This window comes from Polistes fuscatus, unplaced genomic scaffold, assembly GCF_010416935.1.
Source record: "Polistes fuscatus isolate 324 unplaced genomic scaffold, CU_Pfus_HIC Scaffold13, whole genome shotgun sequence".
NCBI lineage: Eukaryota > Metazoa > Arthropoda > Insecta > Hymenoptera > Vespidae > Polistes > Polistes fuscatus.
The window spans coordinates 3022014-3044171 of record NW_025113031.1 but is presented as its reverse complement, the minus strand read 5'-3'; the positions used below and the strand labels follow the sequence as shown (position 1 = coordinate 3044171).

Below are 22158 nucleotides of genomic sequence, written 5' to 3'. Positions count from 1 at the left end.
TGAGATTAGCACTTCGCACAATAGCGATTTTCTTTATAATGAAAAATATTTGATATAGTTCAATATAACAAATGAATGAAATGAAAATATTGCAAGAAAATGCATTACATTTGTTGCATTATTTAATTTCAATTGAATTTTGTTATTTGATATTAAAAGTGCGACGTGTTATTAGGTCATCGAGGGAAATTATCTGCTTGGACGTTAGATTAAATGTGCTCGTGTAATATTATGCAATGAACTCTAAGTTCATCCATGGTTATACGAGCTTGAATATAATTAACATTAAATATAAATTAATTTTTTCATAATTCCATATTAGAATCATAAACGAAATAAAAGTTAATTTGCAAAAAAAGATATGAGATATCTTATCTTTCTTGCACGTTGAAAATGTCCAATGCAGTTTTCAGGGATGAAGAAAGAAGAGGCTAATGCCGAAGAGGCCCCCACTTAAATGTGGCTGAAGAGGGCAACTACATAGACTATTCAGTTATTTTCAAAGGTTCAACAAATAGTTAGAACTTTTCGAGAATAGCTCTCTAGTCATATTTTATATTTTATTATGTTACATTCTTGCTCGTCATTAATTTGTAGTTGTAATTGGAGATGATGGACCATTCCATCTCCTTGGGACACCAAATTTGTGTCTCTATCGTCTAAAAGATGCATATGTGTTTAGTTAGAGTCAGAAATATTACAATTTTTGTATTATTCAATTTTAAAGCTTAAATAACGTTCGGTAAATATTACAGTAATTTCTCTTTTCTTGTTTCATCTTTAAAATTTTTTATTGTGATCGTATTTTATTAAATTTGCAATTTTTCTTTTCTATATAATGCATTTTAAAAGACTTTCATAATAATTAATAGATATTATTTTTTTTAGTAACGTAGTATTTTTACTTTTCCTATTTCTTTATTTTTATTTATTTTATGTAAATGTAAAATCACGCGTTTACATTTAATTTCATTGCAACGGTAAATAGAGATTTGATCAAAATAAATAGAGAATTCAATTGAAAAGTGCATCTGCGAATTGGACGATTTATATGTCAGGCTATTGTATCACTTGATTATATGATTAATATAGTTTTCTTCTTGTTACAGGTGATCATCGTTGGATTTAACATTGGACCTTTTTGATTTTCTTCTATTTGATCGTCTTGAATAGTGACCTTTTAAAATATACGTTTCAATGCATTTCTGAAGGCACACACATGTTTATACATTAAAAATTAAATATAATTGTTTCAATTTCTTTTACAATATAACTATACTATATACATATTATCGTATACTATTAGAAAATACTGTGTTCTTTGATAGTATCGAACCGTCATCGCGTTAAGTGTCCACTATCGCTATCTGGTGGTCCCGATAGTAACAAAAATGAAACTCGGTAGATAAAAAAGGGGGACTTGTAAGCTTCTATTAATTCTTAATTATTTTTAAGACAGAATTAAAAACTATATTTCTGAAGTCATATAAGTATGTTTATTAAAAAAAAGGAACACTTCTTTTAATCTATATTATGAGTATGTAAAAATAATTAATTATTTATTAATTTTAATAATTAATTTTATTAATTTTGATTCAATCGAGATTGAAAATATTACAAAGATATAGGAATTTCATTTATAATATTAAGTAATATTGAATAACATAATAGGAAATGTGTTATAGAAGAACAGTAAAAATGTACATTTTATAACATAAGAGAAACTTATGGAAACAACAAATTTATATTAAAAATCTATTGCAGTCCTGTTTGAAGATACATCTTTACTTTTAGTATTTTCACTCATATTTGCATTCAATATATGTTTAACTTTATTAGATTTACCAATTCCCAATTTAGGAAGTCCCCTATTCAAACCTTCTAATAATATACATGCCTTACATATTTCTTGACTTGAAACAAATCCACAAATATTACAGTTTCTTAGCTCTTGATTTTTTACATTGCTCTTTACTTGCATACGTTCACCTAAAATTAGTATTTAATGATCTATTTATTATAGATATAAAAGAAAAAAAGAGAAAAAAGAAAAAGTAAATAGTTATGATGAAATAACTATTTTAAAGATACATACCAGAATGAATGATATCTATGATAGACGTTGGCCTCACTTTCTCCAAATCTTTTAAAAACGTTCGAGCATGTCCTCGATAAGCGTTAGGAGCATATATGCATTCGGTAGAAAAGTAAACTAATTTTTGAAAGTGTGCATACATAACAATCTCTTTTTCATAAGCATATTTTAATGGTTTGCATCTAAAAATAGTATCTCCTCCCGACTATAATACAAAGTAAAAAATTAAATTAACTGAAGTAAGTCGAAGTGAATCAAACTTAGCAGAACTTGCATTATGTATTAATTAGGTTAATAAAAATTAGAAATTATCTAACCGTTATTATAGCGGTACATCTTTTCAATCTAGCAATGTCACCGCGTAAAATATTCATTAAAACTGTCTCAGCTATATCATCCGCATTATGACCCGTTGCAATACAATCTACACCTAATAAAGCTCCTCCTCTATCTAATGCCTGTCTACGAAATACACCGCAGAAAGTACAATTATTTTTTCTTCCAATCTGTAATTAATTTTAAATAAACAAGATATGTTAATATTTAATTTACTGCTACAAATGATAAATGTTTGCCTTACTTGTTTTACTATATCATCCATTGTCCATCCATATATATCTTTGTAAGACAATATTTTTAATGGTATATTGTAATCATTTTTATTTTTCTCCACAGTTTCCAAACTATCATCTCGGTATCCTATAAATATATTAAATTAATAAATATATTAAATCATAGCAAATATTTGTGTTTTATATACAACATTTCATCAATTTACCAGTAATTCCTTCATCAATCGATAAAAGAAATAATTTAAGTCCATAATTATAGCGTTCATTCAAAGTTTTCAACACGTATGCTAATACTGTCGAATCTTTTCCACCTGATGCTCCTATAGCTACTTTATGTCCAGGTTTAAATAATTTTCCTTTTACAATGGTATCATGTATTTCAGTTTCAAAGGCATAGATAAAACATTCTTTGCATAATGTATCACCGGTCTTAGGTCTCTGATAAAAGTATTTAATTTTAAAATTGAAACTAACTATTGTCGCATAACTGAATCACATAACCCTCCACTCTCTTGTACCACAGATTACAGAACACCATATATATCACGAAAAGAGTATATACTTACTTTAAGAATAGCATTCTTGCCACAATTTCTAGTACATTTTATAGGCATTTTAAATTGCGTTATTTAAATGTTGTATATTGCTTGATATGTAAAATATTTCTATATACAAAATTGCTTTTTTAAATAATCAAAATGTACGTGCTAAATATATTTAATTAATAGTATTTATTTAAAAAGGTTAAATGTGTAATATACGTATTATTACTTAAGAAAGTATTATTGAAATCTTAAGTATGATCTTATTATCAAAATCCTAAAACAAAAAAGAACATGGAATAATAATTGTCTTGTTCATCATAAAAATACGGAAAATCAATATTTTTAGTTAATTAATTTGTTAATAATATTAAAAAATAATATTGCAATATGATAAATTGTATTTATATTTGAAATAATCTCTATTTTAGCAAATATAGAAATAATGATTTCTTACGGTTAATCTTCTGGCTTTTCTGGAGGAGGACCACAAGGTTGTAGCATTTTCTCCATAAGATTAAATCGTACACGTGCCTTCGTTTCGTTTTCAGCGATTGCAAAGAAATTTAATAAATCGTAATGTCCCATATACGAACTACAAGAATCCCGATGTTGATTCACAAGCCACTCGAATTTAGTTGTATCTGCGTGTCCAGTTCCAATATATTTAGATTGCAAATGTTCCAACTGGCTATGTATATTATAACGTTCACCCATACTTTATATTTTGCTTTTCTATTTTTTTTAAGGATACAACAAAATTCTATTAATTATATTCTTCTTTTTAAATAAATTCAAAATTATTTCTTACAATATTTTATTTATTTTTTCACATTCCATGTATATGCAAGTCAAAGACGAACTTACTAGCATTATTTTTCATCAGTGTTACCAACCCTATCAAACTAAATATTACGCATATAAAAGTACCAACATTGAGTTAACAAAATTCTCTGACATATGAATATAGTTTAATAAACCTAATGCACATGCGCATTATGACGACATAGTAGAAAAAGACAGACTATATAAAACGGGGACACATGGAAATAACATGCTGGGATATAGGAATATAACCTTCAAACTATTATTTAAAATTAATAAATAATAGGGCTTATTAATATGAGGTGATAGAAAGAATATATTGTAATTGTTAATTAATTATTATTATTGTATTAATTGTTATTATTATTATTATTATTATTATATCAAATGGAGTACTTCACCGAAACATCTAATAATATTAATAAGCCAAAATTAACGAAACTTGGAATTAGTCTTATAGCAATAACAGGTATGCAATTAATATTTAATTTTACATTTATGTAAAATTAAATATTCCAATTTAATAATAGCCTTTTATATAATTATTTGTTATTAGGAGGATTGGCAACAGCTATTAGCGTAGTATGCGTACCTTTTGTAAGTCCAGCATTCCGTAAGATCTGTTTACCCTATGTACCAGCGACAAATCAACAAGTACTAAACGTTTTACAAGCTTTAAAAGGACGTTCAGGTTCGTTGATTGATCTTGGTAGTGGAGATGGACGCATTGTAAGTTATAAAATGTTAATTAAATATGGAAGAATAAAGGGGTAATTTTTAACGAAGAAAAACTTTGCTTTACGAATAGGTTTTAGCAGCAGCGAAAGCTGGTTTCAAATCATATGGTATAGAATTAAATCCATGGCTCGTATGGTATTCTAGATTAATGGCTTTTAAACATGGTTTAAGATCTCAGACTTGTTTCTTTAGACAAGATTTGTGGAAATGTGATTTACGAAACTACAATAATGTTATTTTATTTGGAGTAGAACAAATGGTATTTATTTTTATTTAATTTGATTGTTTTTATTTTCATATATTTATATACAATAATAAATCGCTCTTACAGATGGGAAATATCGAAGAAAAATTTAATACAGAATTGCAAAAAGATTCTGTGATAATAGCTTGTAGATTTCCTCTTCCCAATATGAATCCAATTGCAACCATTGGCGAAGGTGTTGATACTGTTTGGTTATATAAGAAAAGATAAAAATGCTAATTTATGGATTAAATAGGTAATACTATTTACTTTTCATTATTAAACAAATTATATCTGTTTATCTATATATATTATTGGACGTATATTGTTTATTATTTTATTAAATATTTACAGTTACAAAAAGTACAAAATAAAATATAAACGTGTATATTGGAGAAATTATCCCCATTTATTGCTAAATCACAGTAATAAAATATAGTAATAATAATAATAATAATAAAAGTATAAGATATTAAAATATTTTTATTAAAATTTGATAGGTTTCGTCGTACAAAATTAAATATAAATTATTCTAAATGATTTTATCAAAACATTGCATCAAATATCAATGATCGATTATAAAAAATTGAGCTATAAGATTCATTATACCAATAATTGGTATTATTAAATGTATGATTGTTGTAACTGTAGTTAATTTTCTTTGCTTTCGCAAAACAGATAAATGAAGTAAACTCGGTAAAGTAAATACATAAATTAGACCGCTTAAAGCACCTGTATATCTTATGACAGTTCCAATATACGGTAAAAATGTTGCAAATAATATAGAAATCAAAACTAAAATAAAATTGGTTATCAAAGTAGTGTAAATGGTAGATTTCTCACATATTGATGAAATCAATTGAATTCTTAGCATATATGTGAGTAATGGATAAACTGTAAATAATTGAAATAATAATACTATACGAGCAATTACTGTTAAAGGATCCCATTTTTGAAAATTATTTAATAAGTTCTGTAAAAATAAAAAAGAAAAAAGTATATATATATATGTAAATTCGATAATTACAAATTATTAATTATTTTTAATAATATAATTATGTACTTACGTCTTGAATGCACGATTTAGCAAGAGGAAAACATACGAAAAATATTACACCTACTATAATGTAGGTTGTTGTAACAAGACCATATGCTATTGTCAAGTCTCTTCCCTATTATTTGAAAAAAACATTTGATAAACATTTTAATTTATACGCAAATATGTGTGAATTATAAACAAAATTTACTTACATTTTTGGACTGATCACGATTACTCTGCATTATAGTAATTATGATGTTATGAATGAAAAATGATAGTGCTAGCATACCAGACAATGCTGGAAATGTAGACTTCAATACCCAGCTACTTTCCCACATTGATCTATCCATATGTAAACCCCATGATGCAGATTTTATTAAAACAAATATAATTATATATACTATCGATACAGTTCCTGAAAAAATAAAATACATTTATACAAATTGAATTATTTAGAAATTATATTTAAATGAATATCATTTATTTAAAAAGTAATATTATTGATTTACCAAGAGAATTGAATTTTGTGAAAAATGTAGTGCTATTAAAGTTGAGTAATGGAAATATTATTATAGCTAAGAATGCAGGTACTGTTTTATGTAAATCCCATGACGGACCTAAAGCATCAAATGTGCGTTCTTGAACCGTTATTATATCACTGCCATTATACATTTCTTTTCTTGTACACAAAACTGTAAATAAGATGAATCATTTTTTATTATTAAACAAAAATATAATAAATATGAATAATTATGAAATGCAAATATTAAATGAACGAGTGAGATAGACGTATGTTTAAGCAGAGAGTAATTATTTGTATAACTATATTTAAAATGTGATACAAAATTACATTGAAATGTTTTGTTCTAATTCTTTTTATGTTATCAAAACTATTTTGAAATCTTAATTCGAAATAAATATGTACCTTCGACACTATTTGTGTTGTTATCAATTATAGAATATGTAGGCAGTCCCATGACATTATCTAAAATGTAAGTTAGAGTTAGTTATAATTATCTTTCCGATACTAAATGAAATAAATCTCTAATGTCTTATAATCTTACCATAAAAAAAATTAATTGAATTATATAAAAAATTAGACATCAATATCCAATAAGCTATCGTTGCGCCAAACAAAACTGAAATACTAAAGATTCTCGCTATGTATTCTACCCATTTGTTGAGAAATATTCTACTCAATTGTACAACTTCAACTTTCTCTTGCGAACCTTAAAAAAATGTAACCATTAGATTATCGTCATGATAAAAAATATTGTTTTTACTTTTGTTATTGGCTCACCATGGTATTTGTGTACAACTATTAAACGATGAGCAGTATAAAGACACAAACCACCCATTGCTAATATAAGGATAATTCCAGGAAAAAAACCTGCCATTTGAATACCCCATGGCATAGTAAGCAAAGACGAACCTAATATTGTATTCCATATCGAGAAACTAAAAATAAATATGAAGAGATGATAATTATATACAAGATTATAATACTAAAGACTTGAAGTTCCTTTTTGCATTCTTGGACTTTGGATTGAACTTTAATAAAAAAGGATATTCTGGCGAAATACAAAAGTGTATTCTCTGTATATTGGTGAGATATTAATTTTAATATATCGCTAATTAAAGTCAAACAAAGATGTCTGATAATTATTAAGTTAAGTTATAAATAAGACTTTCCTGAGTGAAATTTATTATAGTAGATTTTATATATATTCTGACATACATTTATTTTTAGTAATCATTAATAAGATTTGATTGAAATTGAAACTTATTTATGACTTAACTTAATCTTACAAATATTAAATATAAATTATGAAAATAAGAGAGAGAAAAATTAGTTTAGCATCAAATTTATTATTATCGTAATATCATTGTCTCTTATATCTTAAATTTTTATTTAAAAAATTGGTTTTAATTATTACAAGGAAAATATTTTTTAAATAATAATAATTATTGGACTAATTTTAAATATTAAATCTATCTCGTTGTCAATTCAAAATAATATTATATAAAATAGTATTAATAATCATCATTTACTGAATAAAAATAGAATCATTCTTTTTCTAATTGCGACAACAAAAAATACATAAATCAATACATCAAAAATTTGTTTTAAAAAAAATGTTTTCTATACTATATATATTATTCAGTAAAATAACGTAAAATAAAAAATATTGTGCATGTAAAGTTAGAAAAAAAGAAAAAAGAAAAAAAAAGAAAGATTGAAAGAAAGAATATTTGGAGAAGACCTAATACAAATGCATATAGTGGAAATGCCCAGCAGAGAGAAAATTCGACGGTGCTACGGGCGTTGACCTGTCTATTGGAAGAGGGAGGCGAGGTTAGGTGAGGTTAGGTGATAGGGTGGAAGGGGGTAAGGGGAGAAGAGAAGTTCGTCTGTCGCCCGGGCAACAGACGGTCACAGACAGAGCACTAACCCTTTCGATACGATGTTGAACACAAGTAGAACGTTTGCTGCATGCAAACCGGTCGGACACCGGCTGCTGGTTTAACCAGCCGGGGGAAGAAAGGAAGACCGTTTTTATTGTCACCTTTGTCAAAAAGATTGTTCAAGTTTTAGCGAGCGTTTAGTACAAGTTAGAAATAACGTTAGTTTTCTTCTCGTATTAATGGCATCGTTTTGATCAAAATTCGTAACTTGATTATTACGAATTAAATTCGTTGTTCTCATAATCGTCGTGGTTATTATCGTTGTCGTTCTCGTTGTCATTGTCGCGTTGTCATTGTCCGTTGTCGTATAATCGTAGTCGTTTTTATATTACATTAGAATATTTTTCTCATCGATCAGGTTAATGTGTGTTGGGCGTGGATGAAAGATTCATCATAAGAAACGCGTTAAAGACGATAACTTGCACAGGGGTCAACGACCGTAGTTCGTTTAAAGTCCTTCAGACAATGACCATGATACGGTAAGTTTAAATTCTAATAAGACAATGTTGGATAATTATATATATATGTAATAAAAGTAGTATTTTTTTAGTTTAAAAACTTATGACCTTTTAATCGTTAAGTTTCTTCCTAATATTTTCTTGAAAAAATAGATAGATAAATGTGCAGAAAAAAGAATTATTTGATTAATTAGCAATGACACATTTTACGATGACCCAATTGAGATAATGTTTTTAGGCAAAAACGATATTTTATTTGTCAATTATACGGCTAACGCACAATGAGAGATAACCTCTTACGATTAGATGAAATCATGGAATGCACGCGTGATTATTTCTAGTTTTTGCTGGATAATTTATACTGTATTTTTTTAACTTTTCTTTTTGTACATATGATATACATATGTATATTTCCCTGACGACATATCTCTCTTTACGTCACATGATAAGGAGGGAAAATTCAATTTAAAATATGCAAAATAGCAGATGGTGACGAATTGTTATTTCAAATTTCGCGATTATTCGAAATTAATAAAAAAAAGTAAAGAAACGCACATCATTTGATAACTTCTTTGAACTTCAAACTACGAAAAGCGAGTCTTTAAACAAACTATGAATTTAATTTATAATATAATATTAATTTATATTTAAAGCCATAATTATCATCAATCACAATCTATATTTTCTCATTTTATTTCTTCATTTCAAATATAGGGAGTTATTATTAAGCAACATGATATGCTTATCAATGTTAAAAAAAGAAAAAATAAAGTATTTTCTGATGCAAATTCTATTTGAAATGTATCATTTAATTTTTATTCTTTTCTTTACGAAACACGTAGATACTCGTGTATCTCACAATATGTTTTTTACATGGATGTAAAAGTATTATCTCTTCCACTTATCTATGAATACTTGAATATTAAATTAAATACTTACATCGTGACTAGAGAACTTTGTTTCGGCTTAATATCTTTGTTTAAAATCTCTGTATCTTCTTGTCTTATTGTTAAATCCGTTGATAAATATTCTTTAATATATTCCTTTGTCAAAGGTTGTTCGTTACTTTCTTCATACTTCTCATTTCTTGTCTAACATAACATAGTAATAATAATAATAAGTAAAAATGTTACAATCATGTTACATGTATTTATTAATTTCCTAATAGTTTGATAATTTCACCAAATCATAGTTATGTACTCCGTAATGTTTTTCTTCAATAAAAGTCAAAGACTGACATATATTTGTTAGCGTAGATGTATTATCTTGTAAAAGAGGAGGTAATCTTCTTGGAAGTACAGTAGCTGTTGAATTTAAGCTACCGGCTTCTATGGTCCCATATCTTTAAAAAGTATAGATACTTTTTACTAAACAACAAACTAATATAATATACATACAATATATTAGATATTTGAATGATCTACTAACTTGTATTCAAAATCACTTGTTTCAGAATTTTGAAATATAACCGATCCATGACTACCATGAGAATCTGAGGAAAGTAATGGTGTACTTTCTGATCCGCTATCATGGTGCGTATTTCTACCTTTCCAATGATCAGTAGGCATATACATAATTTAATCCTAACATCAAAAATAAACTAAATGTTATTATTCCTATGATAATTAAATGTAGTCTATAAAAATTTATATATATTATTATATAACATACTTTTTTAAATTCTGCAACACATAATAATTAAATAGAGAATCCCATAGACATTACTTTTTTACAAAAATATATATAAATGCTAATCTTTTACAAATATTTTAAATTACATTAATACATTTTGAAAAGAAAAAAAAATAAGTACAGGAAACTTCACTAACAACACTATAATGTTTAAAACACATGTTTTCACTACAAAGTCTATTGGAAAACTGTATTCGAGATAGCTACATACATATCTGTTTTGTAAACCTCAAACTTATATCAGAAATCCTCGATACAACATATATGTCCTCCTCCTCTTCCTCCCCTATCCCCTCCTGTCTCAATCCCCTTCTCTTTTCTTCCTGGACTTATTCATGTTCTTATTTTGCCTACTGATGGTTACCACAAACTGTTTTACACACATAAATCTGACATTTTGTTTTTAACGTGATCTTGAGCTTTTCTAGAAGCTTAATTGCGATAATGTCTGGGATAAATCAATTCGAATGAAATTAAAAACGAATTATTTTCAAACTTGTTGATAACGTTTACGAAGATTATATTCGTTTTACGTAAGATTTGAATGATACAATTTTTAATTAATTTTTTTCACTATCCGATAATTTTCATTGATTTATTTATTGTTATATCTATTTTTTATAAATGAAGATAAGAAATTTGTGGAGGTATTTTTTCAAGTACTCTACTTATTCTATTTAAAAATGGCGCGTAAAGGCATAGGAGTCAAATATATATTTTAATCATTTATCGAAGCGATAATTAAAGTCAAATAAAAATAATGAAATATATCATTATTTAAATAGAACAAAAAAACAAAAATTATAACGATTAATTGTATTCATTCTGGTTAATTTGATTTCATTATTATATGATAATTGTGGTATTAGATCGTCCAACAAGTTTTTGGAAGTTGTTCTTTGTAATTTGACATAAACAATATTTTTTAGTTTACGTTATTTTACTGATTATTATACAATATAGAAAAATATAATAGAGAATAGAATAAATCGTATATTATTTGGTAAAATTAATATTAAATAAAAAGTATTATGCATGTAAAACTTGCAAAGAAAGAGCACAATATTTTCAGACAAATTTAGTATTTTCAGTTTGATTAGAAGTTACAAAAGAATAAAGAATTAATTATGTATTTTTTGTTGTTTTTTGTTTATCTTATAAGTACATAAATATTTTATCTCGTTTAGAAATCCTTGATATGTTTTTAGTTCTGTATCTAAGCGCGCGCGCACGTGTGGCGGGGTTGGGGAGTCGCGATTTTTCAAGATGGTTGACCCGTGCCCTTGAATGTCATTGGTAGCGAAGTTAGAAACCCGTTAGTAGAATTTAGTCTGCCACCGGACGTTGGCGAAGTTTCTTCTATGCACAGATAGTTTCGCATAATTACTTTTACTATTATTTCAAATAATTTTCAAAAAATATTAGTTTGTTTTGTCATTCTCGTTGTCATTTCAGTCACGTTTAAATATATTAGAAAAAAAAGAAATATGTCAAGCGCAGTGAGCAGTTTATCAGTGGAGACAAAAGTGTATGAAGGCCAAAAGCCGGGTACATCTGGACTTCGAAAGGCTGTTAAAGTTTTTCAACAAGAACATTATACTGAAAATTTTGTCCAAGCTATATTAGATGCTTTGGGTAACCAATGTGTCGGATCTACTCTCGTTGTTGGTGGTGATGGACGTTATTATGGGAAAGATGCTGTTAAAAAGATCATTAGAATTGCTGCTGCCAATGGGGTATGTTCATCAAATAAAATTATTGTTATTTTTTACGTAACTTAGTAGAAATTAAAACATTTAAATTGTCTTATATTGTGTGTCTTTATTTTTCATAGTTACAAAATTTGATTTAATTTATGATTAAACTGACACATGTAATTTAATACATGTATGATCTTCTAATGTATTTTTATTTCTGTTACACTTGGCAAAGCCAGCTGGCAATAACGACAAGAGTAATGCGACAATGACATCTATTATTTTAGGTAAGGAGGTTGATTGTTGGGCAAAATGGAATCCTTTCGACACCAGCTGTATCCGCTATAATTCGTAAATACAAAACACAAGGAGGAATAGTATTAACTGCGTCGCACAATCCTGGTGGTCCTAATGCTGATTTTGGAATTAAATTTAACTGTGAAAATGGAGGACCTGCTCCGGATGGAGTTACTAATAAAATTTATGAAATTACTAAAACGCTAAAAAGTTATAAAATAATACCAGAGATAAACATAGATATTGATAAAATTCAAAATGTTTCTATTCAAGTCGATGGGAAACCATTTGATGTTGACATAATTGATTCCGTAAATGATTATTTAGAACTTATGAAAGAAATTTTTGATTTTACTAGTATTAAAAGTTTATTGCAAGGAAGTGAACAAAGACCAGCTTTCAAGGTTCTTATTAATGGAATGAATGGAGGTATTGTAAAGATTTTATATAACTTTTAAATAACCATTTATATTCATCGATAAAATAATCAAAATTATGTTTTAGTTACGGGACCTTATATAAAACGTATATTTAGTGATGAATTAGGTGTTGATAATTCAAGTCTCGTTAATATAACTCCATTAGAAGATTTTGGAGGACTTCATCCTGATCCAAATTTAACTTACGCCATAGATTTGGTAAACGCCATGAAAAATAATCCTAATAATGATTTTGGAGCTGCTTTCGATGGAGATGGAGATAGAAATATGGTAATAGTATTTGAATCTGAATAAATCATATATAAAATAGTATAAATTAATTGTTTTTATTTTAATTATTTCTACTTTATAACATTATTGCAGATACTAGGAAAAAATGCTTTCTTTGTAACACCTTCTGATTCATTAGCAGTATTGGCTGCTAATTTAACATTAATACCTTATTTTCAAAAGACTGGTGTTAAAGGATATGCAAGATCTATGCCAACAGGTGCAGCTGTAGATAGAGTAGCTCTTAAAGGTGGAGTTACATGTTTTGAAGTACCTACTGGCTGGAAGTATTTTGGTAAATATCATAATTAATATAATCTTTTATGATATTTCACACACATCTATCGTGTTATAAAATAATTAATTAAATTAAATGATTAGGAAATTTGATGGATGCTGGTCGTCTATCACTTTGCGGAGAAGAAAGCTTCGGTACAGGTTCTGATCATATACGTGAAAAAGATGGCATATGGGCTTGTCTCGCATGGCTCAATGTTGTCGCTAAACTTGGAAAATCTGTTCAAGACGTATTATTAGATCATTGGAAAGTTTATGGACGGAATTTCTTTACGAGGTATAAATTATTAGAGATAATAATTAGATAAAAATTTGAGAATAATTTATATTATCGTTATGTAATACTAAACACGTTTTCAGATATGATTACGAGAATTGCGAAGTAGAAAGTGCAAATAAAGTGATGCAGGAGGTTGAAACAGTAATTCAAACAGCAGGATTTGTTGGTAAAACCTTATCTTCAGAAAATAAAACTTATACTGTTAAACTTGCAGACAATTACTCGTACACTGATCCCGTTGATGGGAGTCAAGCCAATAAACAAGTAAGATTTCAATTTTTCTAAGTTTCATAAATTTATATCTTAAAATTATATTATTATTTAATTATATTATTTTATAAATTAGGGCTTACGGATATTATTTGAAGATGGTTCTCGTATAATATATCGTTTATCCGGAACTGGAAGTTCAGGAGCAACGATTCGTTTATATATTGATAGCTATGAAAATGATCAATCTGTTTACGAAAAAGATGCTCAACTAATTTTAAAACCATTAGTCAACATTGCATTAGATTTAAGTAAATTATCTCAGCATACAGGACGCGATGCACCAACTGTCATTACATAAAGGGGTAATGTATATTGTTCTCACAAATATTTCTTACGGTTACAGTTTTACTCATTATTTCATAATACAAAAGTAAAACTGTTTGTGAATAAATAAAAAAGAAACATTGTGCCATTCTATTATTATAATTAGGACAGATTAACATTGGAAAATTTCATTGTCCATTATTTAGTAATCTTTCCATTTTTATACAGATTTTTACTTACATTAATATGAAAGCAATATATTAATGTCTTGTTATAAAATAGCACACTATTCATATAGTGTCATAATCATTACGTTAATGTATCATTAAAATTGAAACTTAATGAGTAATTTAGATGCACATGTTTTGAATCGAACAATTTCTTATGCAAAACAATAAAATATATATAAGAAAAAAGACAATATAAATGTTATGCTTCGATATAAAAATAATCTTAATCTTATAAAATTGTACCACTGCAAACAAATTATGCTATTCTTTCATTTAACTTTTATTATATTAGTATATGTATTTTAAAATGTTCATTTTATAAAACAAGAAATAAGTTTTACATTAATATAGAAAAAGTCGGCACTAAAATTCACATTTTAATGCAAGTTATACATTTACTTTAATTTTTTAAAAAAAATCTCAATTAATTTTATCCAATTAAATAACCGTTGTACTAAAATAATCTAATGTAAATTTTTTGGTAACGAGCTTATGTTTCTAGTAATCACTAATAGTTATATATGATTAGAAAATAGTTCAAATGGCATCTGACACGGCTATTAAGTTCTAATTATACCATACCTTCTTACAAAGAGAGAAAAAATTAAAGTCTATTTAAGAATAAATATTTACTGCGAATAAATGAACACGCAGTTATTAGAAAAAGAATTATTTATAGAAGTTTAAAATATATATGTAAAAATATTCGATGGAACAAATAGTAAAATATATACTTTGTTCTCTAATAATTAATTCATATTTTATAATAGTATATGATAATTAATTATAAAAACTACACTCGATGCGCTATTATTTTATTTTATCAGAAAAATATTAAAGTTAAAACCGTGTTACTTGTCAGTTTATTAAATCATTTGAACTAATATGAACTATCAAAACTATATAACATATAATAACGTATTTTGTTTATTTTATTGCTGTATATTATATTAGATATTCTTTATATATGTTAGTAACAATTATTTATGAATACAAAATTATATGTTCTATTAATCATGCTTTCCTTATGTGATCATTAAAAAAGAAAAAAAAAAGAGAAAAAGTAAAAAAAAAGAAAGAAAAAAATGTTCGACATCATAATAATAAAATATTATATTAGAATTTGTATTCTATTGAAGCTATATATTAATGTCTTGATATTGGTCTTGATAAAGTAAATGAAACATAGAAAGAAGCATGAGTATATAAATTGCTTAGACAGTTCTTCAAGGATTGTGAAAATAATGACAGGAAATGTTTTATTTCTACAGTCAATATATATCACAAAGCTTGAAGAAATATATATCTTTATGTAGATACGATTCTTAATCACCGAGATACTTAGCATTTAGCATATTATATATGTTTTGTTAAGATTTAAATAATATTTAAATCTATCAAAAATTATTGATGAACAGAAAAAATCATAATTACCGCATAAAAATAATTGTCCATTCTTAGACAAATTTGTATACATATGTCCATACTAATGATAAGTGTACGTACTATAGCAAAATGGAACAATTCATTTCTGTTTTTCCAATTTTGTTATTATACTTTTTCATATTTATATATAACTAACAAATGTGCTTGGTATCTCACTGAAGTTAATTGATAGGGTAGGATATGTAGAAAAATATATATAAAAAGAGTAGTTATGGTCAGAAAAGAAATTCATATAAAAAGAGAAAAATTTGATTAACTGTTACAATATATATATATATATGTATATGTATATGTATATATATATGTATATATAACAAAATCTACACACCATAAAAAAGGTGTGTGTATAAATGACACAATTAATCAATGAAATGGTAAATATTAGTGTACAATTTTTGTAGCAATTATAAAGAAGTATGTCAAAACATTGGTATATAACAATAATAATAACATTCATATATATATATATATATATATATTTTTATAATAATAATAATAATGATAATAATAATAATAATAATAATATATTATCTTTTATTTTTATTTGTTTAATTTTTTTTTGTCTACTAATAATATTAAATGCTATCAGAAAAATTTACAAAGAAGCATTCAAGCAAGAGAACAATTTTAACTTTCGAAAAAAACAAATCGATGAAACGAAGAACATGTCATTTTCATATGTTTATTTTTTTCTTCGTGATTGACACCGTTATTAAAATGAAAAGATATGCAGCAATATATAATTCAGAAGATATATTAAAAATAATGAAAGAAACTTAATCATGAAATTAACTACACATTTTGTGCAAAATGCAATTGCCGGTGTTTGAAGAGATTGTGGAGAGCGAATTTTGTAAATAGTAGAAGAAGAAGAAGAAGAAAAGGGGGGGATACTTGGGGACCTGAGCTGACACAAACTCCCATTCAGCTTATTGCCATTGTCATAGAGTGTTTTCAAGAATTTTGGATGATTCATAAACAAAAAAAAAATAGTAAAAAGATGGAAGAAAAAAGAAAGAATAGAAAAAGAAAATTTAAAAATACTCTCTATGACATAGCAATGATCTGCAGTGCGGTAGCAGTGTCATAGAGACCAGCAATGACTGCCGATTTTACTGTAAAAAGAAATGTTAACATATAACATTTGTATCATAATAAATACTAATTATCATTGTAAGGAAATAAGCCAGTGGCTATGCATTAAGCACGCAATCTTAGTTTCAACAATATGGCCAAATAATTAATATTTATTTTGATAAATATCTATGTTGCATATGTGTGCACAGAGTATGCAAAAAAAAAAAGAATATATGTAGACTTTTTATTTAAAACTTAAAATATTGTCAGATTGTTATTTGACATTAACAAATCCCTACAATGAAATATATTGAAAGGAATGATTGTGTCAAAGATAATACTTTTAATTATAACGAATATCTATTCTACTTGTGTAAAATATTTCAATATTTTATTTTGTACAACGGTATATATTTGATTGGGTACATTTTATTTAGAACAATGAGCATCGATGATGATAATAATTATGCAAGAACTTTAGTGTCGACTAATTACTATATTTTCAATACAATCACATAAACATGCGAATATCATTTGTAATGAAATTAATCTAATCATATATGTTTTATAATTTGTACATTGTAGCAGTAATGGGAAAAAACATTAATAATTTTCAATAAATATTCAACTTCATTTAATACAAAAATGATAATTTCAATTTCAATTTATTTCATATTTCTAATGTAATTTTAAAATGATACAATGTGTAAATTATAAATTGATTGATATTGCATTTGCATTCAAAATATTCTTTTTTAATTATTCTTATTTAACACTAGATGGAAATAGTGTTGTTCCCTCCCCCACATTTATATTCAAATTTAAGTATTTGATAAATACAGTTGTATGTACAATTTGAAAACGTATAATTTTGTCTGTACAATGGAAAGTAATAATTATTGTAATAATTTAGAAATATCAAACAACTTTTGTTCTGATTGTAAACTTGTTTTAAAATCTATATACAGTGTTGGTAGCGCGTCTTCAATAAACGAATGCGAATCATTAAGCGAAAAATCCAAAGATCATAATTCATTATTAGACGAATATAAGACAAATTTGAACGAAGAAATAATTAATAAAAATAATGATAAATTGAAGAATCCACAATATTTTTCTTATAAGCATAAGTTACCTTTACCAATATTACATACCAATGAGAAAAATAATATTACATCACAAGAAGGACATACATTATTAGATAAAAAAAGTCTAATAAAAGAATTAACTAAAATATATAGTTTTAATAATTATAAAGAACGTTTGATTAATTCTAAACCTAAAATTATAGAAGATAAAATATTAAAAGGTATTGAACAATTACCGATGAATACTTGGAAAAGACAGAAATTACAAACTCCAAATAATAAGCATGATGATATTACTTCTAACCAAAGTTGTTTTATGAACTCTAAACAATGTAAAACTACAAAATATGCTAATGAAAAATATTGTCAAAAGGAACAAAATAAATATACAGATTTTAAAAGTTTGTACAAATCAAAGATGCAAAGTAATTGCGTTCAAATGAATTTTCTTGAATTATCAAAGCGCTTTGACTCTTCATCAAGTAAAAAATGTGAAACTAATTTTGCCAAAGAACCTGACTACATTGTGCAACTTAACACGTTAAAAAGTACTATATTAAATCAACGTAAAAAAGTATTAAATGTAGCTCAAAATCTATCGATGCTTAGGTGAGATATAGTCATTTATGCATTACATATTTATCCTTTCTTTTTTAATGTATATTATATAATTAATTAATCTAGCTCCTATCTTCAAGATCTCTGCAATTCTATATCAGAAACAAAAGTTCTAAATCCAGACAAAACAAATAACAATAAAACAAATAAAGATACTAATTTAAATATAAATAAAAAAGTAGATAAAAGTACTAGTCCGCTTTTATTTCCTGAGAGCAATCCTGTTGTAACAAATAATTCTACAGAAATGAAAACAAATAATCGAGACATGTATACTTACAATCCATATCGTATTAAAAATAATTTGCCGAAAAGGATGTAATTATATTATTTATTGAAGGGTATATATATAGAAATGATTTCATTGAAATAGAAACAATAACTTATTTATTTGAAGGTATAAAAACAGTTTTATCTTATGTGCTTATTCATTACATCATATCGTAGTCATCTCTCTGTAACAAATAATATAAAATTTATTAATAATGTTATATAAGTCAAAAATATGTATTAATGCTTAATGAAATACTTACAGCATCATTGTATTCCATAATATGCTTTTTAATGGCAGATGTATTGACCCATGTTACAAAATCTTCAAGGTTTCTAAAATCATAACGCAGTGAGTTTTTTATTAATAATCTTCTAATTTGTATAATATTAATATCTTAAATTAATGTGTTTACTGTGTTCATTACCTTGTTACTAAAAATGCTGGATCTTTTACTAATTCTGTTCCCACTCTAACATGCCCTTGTTCGATCAACTGCGTTGCCAATCTTATATTTTCACTCATTTTATTACGAACCATGATAACTGGCAATCGTCTTCTACAAAATGAACTTGCACATACTTTTTGCGTAAGGGATAAGTCAGATTTGGTAGATATTAAACCCATTATGTATAATTTTTCTAATAACATTGCACTTTGTTCTATGCGAAATGGATTATCAGCATCAAGCTCTTTAATTTTCTCTCCTAATTCTCGAATTTGACGAGCTAATTTATTGTATCTATAAAATGGACATATTCATGTTAAAAATCATATATTAAATATATACATTTTACGTTAAATTTTATTAAATATTATATAGAATACAAAATTTGTATACTTTGCATAATCACTTCTTTTTTGAATTCTAAAACGTCTTAAAATTTTGACTTCATGTAAATTGTTATCCGCTTCCCAGGAAATAAAATCAACTTTCTTTAATAATTTTTTCTCGTGATATTTTAATTTTCGCACCATGTTTGTTTATAACTTAATAAAAACGTGAATATTTGTACACAAAACTTTTCTCAATCAATGAGGTTAGAAACACGTGTGTAGCTAGGATTGCCAAGTTATAAAAAATTAATTTAGTTTATAGGGAAAATTAGTTCGACTAGTAACAGTGCGTCCTAGAGACTTTAACCTTAGGTAGACACAAAACAAAAGACGTCAATCTTTAATGCACAAGTTGCATAAAAGAAAGTGTTTAAATAGTAGGATTATAATAAAGTGCAAAGTGCAATTTCAGCGAGGGAAGTCACAGTGCATCTTGTTTTCCTCAGATTATTTTTATTATATATGTGGTGAAGACATCATCGGCCGTTAGGGAAAAAGCACATAAGCAAATAGAAGTAATGTCATTAAACGTATTTTAATTATATAAATAGTTTTAATTTTATTAATAACGTAATATTTGAAATTTCTAAAAAAATATCTTCTTTTTAGTTCTTTATTTATAGGTTAAGAATAATAACCAATAATTTCATAATTCTTATATTGTTAGGTTATAATGTTTGTAACATACATTATTATTTAATATATTATTATATTCCTACATATTACAGAAAACAAACATAAGAATAAGAACTAATCTATATTTGTTTATAAAATTATTTTAACTATAAAACTGAACGCATATTAGACACTGCGTATATAAAAATATATTGTTTGTCATTGCATGCAAATGTATAAGGGTTAATCAAATAGATAATGTAGAATTAATTAATTTCATGTATGTTAATATTATGTAAATGGAGGGTTTATTGATGATATAATATTCATTTTCATTCATTACGGTATATATATAGAAATACAAATTTCAATCATATTACTTACATCTTAACGCAGTTGAGACTTAATGTAACTCATTAATTGTTAAATATAAATTACTATAGATTAATATAAATAATATTAAATATGTTTTATTAAATATTCTAATTGCAGCATACTTTGGTACTTGTAAATCAAAAAAGCACTAGTAAATATATACTTAAGCGATAGTTAAAGTAATCTTATAGGACGTAGTTAATGAAAACATTATCCTTATTTAAGTTTTGTAGGCATGAACAAAATATTTTTTAGTTATACAATGATCTTCTCATTGGAAGCCCATTTGCATTTGCAGGGAAGAACATGTTGATATCGATATGGAATTAAAAAATAAAAACCTATATATATATATATGTATATACTATCATATAATATATAAGAGCTTACATATTATAATAATTTGTTCATAACATAATTGTTTATGTGTAATGTACCATGTAAAGTATATAGAGAGTACAATTCATATCACAAGTAAAAAATAAGCTAATTTTTTTCTTAATAGATCAGTACAACTTTTAGAAGATTTCATTTTATAAATAGTATGAATAGATAAATCAATATTTTAACAATAATGATTTCATGTTAAATTTTATCGACTATAATTATTATATAGCCTTTTGTTTGATGACTGTTGCAATCAATTTTTCTTTTAATTAGCACCTTTTTTTCTTTTTTTTTTAAGTTGTAATAAATCAAATTTAATCATAACCAATTACAATTTTTATTTGTATATATTAGAGCTATTAAAAAGAAAATAATAATAGTAAAAAAACAGAAAAAACAAACTTGGAAAAGATACAATTGTAATTATTTGTCTTTTAGGGGGAGATTACTATTACAGAGAAGATTTATATATATTACTTTCTTCTTACTCTTATCATTGCAATATATTCCCAATAATATACGTATGATAGATAAGAGGAAGAAATTTGTTGTGGATATTTATAAAATTGTGCAATAAACATTAAAATGTAACTTATTCGAGTCGGAATAATTTTTGATTAATTTATAATATTTTAAGGAATTTTTAGTATACAGTAATAATTCTTTTCTATTTGCTTTTAGACAATAAAATGTATTTGTCCGAGGGGGGGGGGACAAAATGATTA

The 22158-nt window shown here is 26.0% G+C and overlaps 6 protein-coding genes across 12 annotated transcripts; 2 read left to right on the top strand and 4 right to left on the bottom strand.

Moving 5' to 3' along the window:
• Nucleotides 1–1722: 1722 nt before the first annotated feature.
• Nucleotides 1723–3326, bottom strand: LOC122514011 (cytoplasmic tRNA 2-thiolation protein 1). Its single transcript, XM_043630594.1, has 6 exons — nt 3234–3326; nt 2874–3105; nt 2676–2794; nt 2413–2601; nt 2096–2300; nt 1723–1989 (listed from the first exon to the last, which is right to left on the bottom strand). The coding sequence occupies exons 1-6, from the start codon at nt 3279–3281 to the stop codon at nt 1748–1750; spliced, it is 1035 nt and encodes a 344-aa protein (XP_043486529.1). The 5' UTR covers nt 3282–3326; the 3' UTR covers nt 1723–1747.
• A 68-nt stretch (nt 3327–3394) lies between these two features.
• Nucleotides 3395–4096, bottom strand: LOC122514013 (splicing factor 3B subunit 5). Of its 3 annotated transcripts, none has more exons than XM_043630599.1 (3): nt 4021–4096; nt 3667–3944; nt 3395–3486 (listed from the first exon to the last, which is right to left on the bottom strand). In XM_043630599.1, exon 2 carries the CDS (start codon nt 3924–3926, stop codon nt 3669–3671), a length of 258 nt encoding a protein of 85 aa, XP_043486534.1. In that variant the 5' UTR covers nt 3927–3944; nt 4021–4096; the 3' UTR covers nt 3395–3486; nt 3667–3668. The 3 variants fall into 3 exon arrangements, with proteins under 3 accessions (XP_043486534.1, XP_043486535.1, XP_043486533.1); XM_043630600.1 differs by having other exon boundaries at nt 4077–4095; XM_043630598.1 differs by having other exon boundaries at nt 3667–4070.
• A 113-nt stretch (nt 4097–4209) lies between these two features.
• Nucleotides 4210–5455, top strand: LOC122514012 (ATP synthase subunit C lysine N-methyltransferase). 2 transcript variants are annotated; one of them, XM_043630596.1, is made up of 5 exons: nt 4210–4503; nt 4591–4763; nt 4843–5031; nt 5104–5272; nt 5371–5455. In XM_043630596.1, the coding sequence occupies exons 1-4, from the start codon at nt 4422–4424 to the stop codon at nt 5245–5247; spliced, it is 588 nt and encodes a 195-aa protein (XP_043486531.1). In that variant the 5' UTR covers nt 4210–4421; the 3' UTR covers nt 5248–5272; nt 5371–5455. The 2 variants fall into 2 exon arrangements, with proteins under 2 accessions (XP_043486531.1, XP_043486532.1); XM_043630597.1 differs by lacking the exon at nt 5371–5455 and having other exon boundaries at nt 5104–5315.
• A 91-nt stretch (nt 5456–5546) lies between these two features.
• Nucleotides 5547–11165, bottom strand: LOC122514010 (sodium-coupled neutral amino acid transporter 9 homolog). 3 transcript variants are annotated; one of them, XM_043630592.1, is made up of 11 exons: nt 10883–11165; nt 10408–10562; nt 10162–10321; nt 9919–10070; nt 7356–7513; nt 7120–7284; nt 6981–7040; nt 6565–6747; nt 6268–6470; nt 6084–6188; nt 5547–5989 (listed from the first exon to the last, which is right to left on the bottom strand). In XM_043630592.1, the coding sequence occupies exons 2-11, from the start codon at nt 10551–10553 to the stop codon at nt 5582–5584; spliced, it is 1740 nt and encodes a 579-aa protein (XP_043486527.1). In that variant the 5' UTR covers nt 10554–10562; nt 10883–11165; the 3' UTR covers nt 5547–5581. The 3 variants fall into 3 exon arrangements, with proteins under 3 accessions (XP_043486527.1, XP_043486526.1, XP_043486528.1); XM_043630591.1 differs by lacking the exon at nt 10883–11165 and adding an exon at nt 10651–10690; XM_043630593.1 differs by lacking the exon at nt 10883–11165 and adding an exon at nt 10651–10690 and having other exon boundaries at nt 10180–10321.
• On the top strand, nt 8491–15312 carry LOC122514009 (phosphoglucomutase). 2 transcript variants are annotated; one of them, XM_043630590.1, is made up of 10 exons: nt 8491–8679; nt 8880–9000; nt 10433–10511; nt 12127–12407; nt 12656–13094; nt 13170–13375; nt 13469–13670; nt 13757–13949; nt 14033–14216; nt 14299–15312. In XM_043630590.1, the coding sequence occupies exons 3-10, from the start codon at nt 10484–10486 to the stop codon at nt 14521–14523; spliced, it is 1758 nt and encodes a 585-aa protein (XP_043486525.1). In that variant the 5' UTR covers nt 8491–8679; nt 8880–9000; nt 10433–10483; the 3' UTR covers nt 14524–15312. The 2 variants fall into 2 exon arrangements, with proteins under 2 accessions (XP_043486525.1, XP_043486524.1); XM_043630589.1 differs by having other exon boundaries at nt 8491–9000.
• Nucleotides 15313–19318: 4006 nt separating this feature from the next.
• On the bottom strand, nt 19319–20459 carry LOC122514008 (U3 small nucleolar ribonucleoprotein protein IMP3). The gene is made up of 4 exons (XM_043630588.1): nt 20061–20459; nt 19647–19961; nt 19482–19554; nt 19319–19403 (listed from the first exon to the last, which is right to left on the bottom strand). The coding sequence occupies exons 1-4, from the start codon at nt 20195–20197 to the stop codon at nt 19380–19382; spliced, it is 549 nt and encodes a 182-aa protein (XP_043486523.1). The 5' UTR covers nt 20198–20459; the 3' UTR covers nt 19319–19379.
• Between the last annotated feature and the right edge of the window lie 1699 nt (nt 20460–22158).

Coding starts and splice junctions, on each gene's coding strand:
- LOC122514013 (XM_043630599.1), bottom strand. CDS start 3,926: ATGGGTGAACGTTATAATATACATAGCCAGTTGGAACATTTGCAATCT.
- LOC122514011 (XM_043630594.1), bottom strand. CDS start 3,281: ATGCCTATAAAATGTACTAGAAATTGTGGCAAGAATGCTATTCTTAAA. Junction 2,795..2,873: donor GATTGATGAAGGAATTACTG/GTAAATTGATGA, acceptor ATATATTTATAG/GATACCGAGATGATAGTTTG. Junction 2,301..2,412: donor GATGTACCGCTATAATAACG/GTTAGATAATTT, acceptor TTTGTATTATAG/TCGGGAGGAGATACTATTTT.
- LOC122514008 (XM_043630588.1), bottom strand. CDS start 20,197: ATGGTGCGAAAATTAAAATATCACGAGAAAAAATTATTAAAGAAAGTT. Junction 19,962..20,060: donor AAAAGAAGTGATTATGCAAA/GTATACAAATTT, acceptor TCCATTTTATAG/ATACAATAAATTAGCTCGTC. Junction 19,404..19,481: donor TTATGGAATACAATGATGCT/GTAAGTATTTCA, acceptor TATTTGTTACAG/AGAGATGACTACGATATGAT.
- LOC122514012 (XM_043630596.1), top strand. CDS start 4,422: ATGGAGTACTTCACCGAAACATCTAATAATATTAATAAGCCAAAATTA. Junction 4,764..4,842: donor GTAGTGGAGATGGACGCATT/GTAAGTTATAAA, acceptor CTTTACGAATAG/GTTTTAGCAGCAGCGAAAGC. Junction 5,032..5,103: donor TATTTGGAGTAGAACAAATG/GTATTTATTTTT, acceptor TCGCTCTTACAG/ATGGGAAATATCGAAGAAAA.
- LOC122514009 (XM_043630590.1), top strand. CDS start 10,484: ATGGTGTACTTTCTGATCCGCTATCATG. Junction 13,376..13,468: donor GAGATGGAGATAGAAATATG/GTAATAGTATTT, acceptor ACATTATTGCAG/ATACTAGGAAAAAATGCTTT. Junction 14,217..14,298: donor GGAGTCAAGCCAATAAACAA/GTAAGATTTCAA, acceptor TTTATAAATTAG/GGCTTACGGATATTATTTGA.
- LOC122514010 (XM_043630592.1), bottom strand. CDS start 10,553: ATGTATATGCCTACTGATCATTGGAAAGGTAGAAATACGCACCATGAT. Junction 10,071..10,161: donor GAGTACATAACTATGATTTG/GTGAAATTATCA, acceptor ATGTTATGTTAG/ACAAGAAATGAGAAGTATGA. Junction 7,041..7,119: donor TTCAATTAATTTTTTTTATG/GTAAGATTATAA, acceptor CTTACATTTTAG/ATAATGTCATGGGACTGCCT.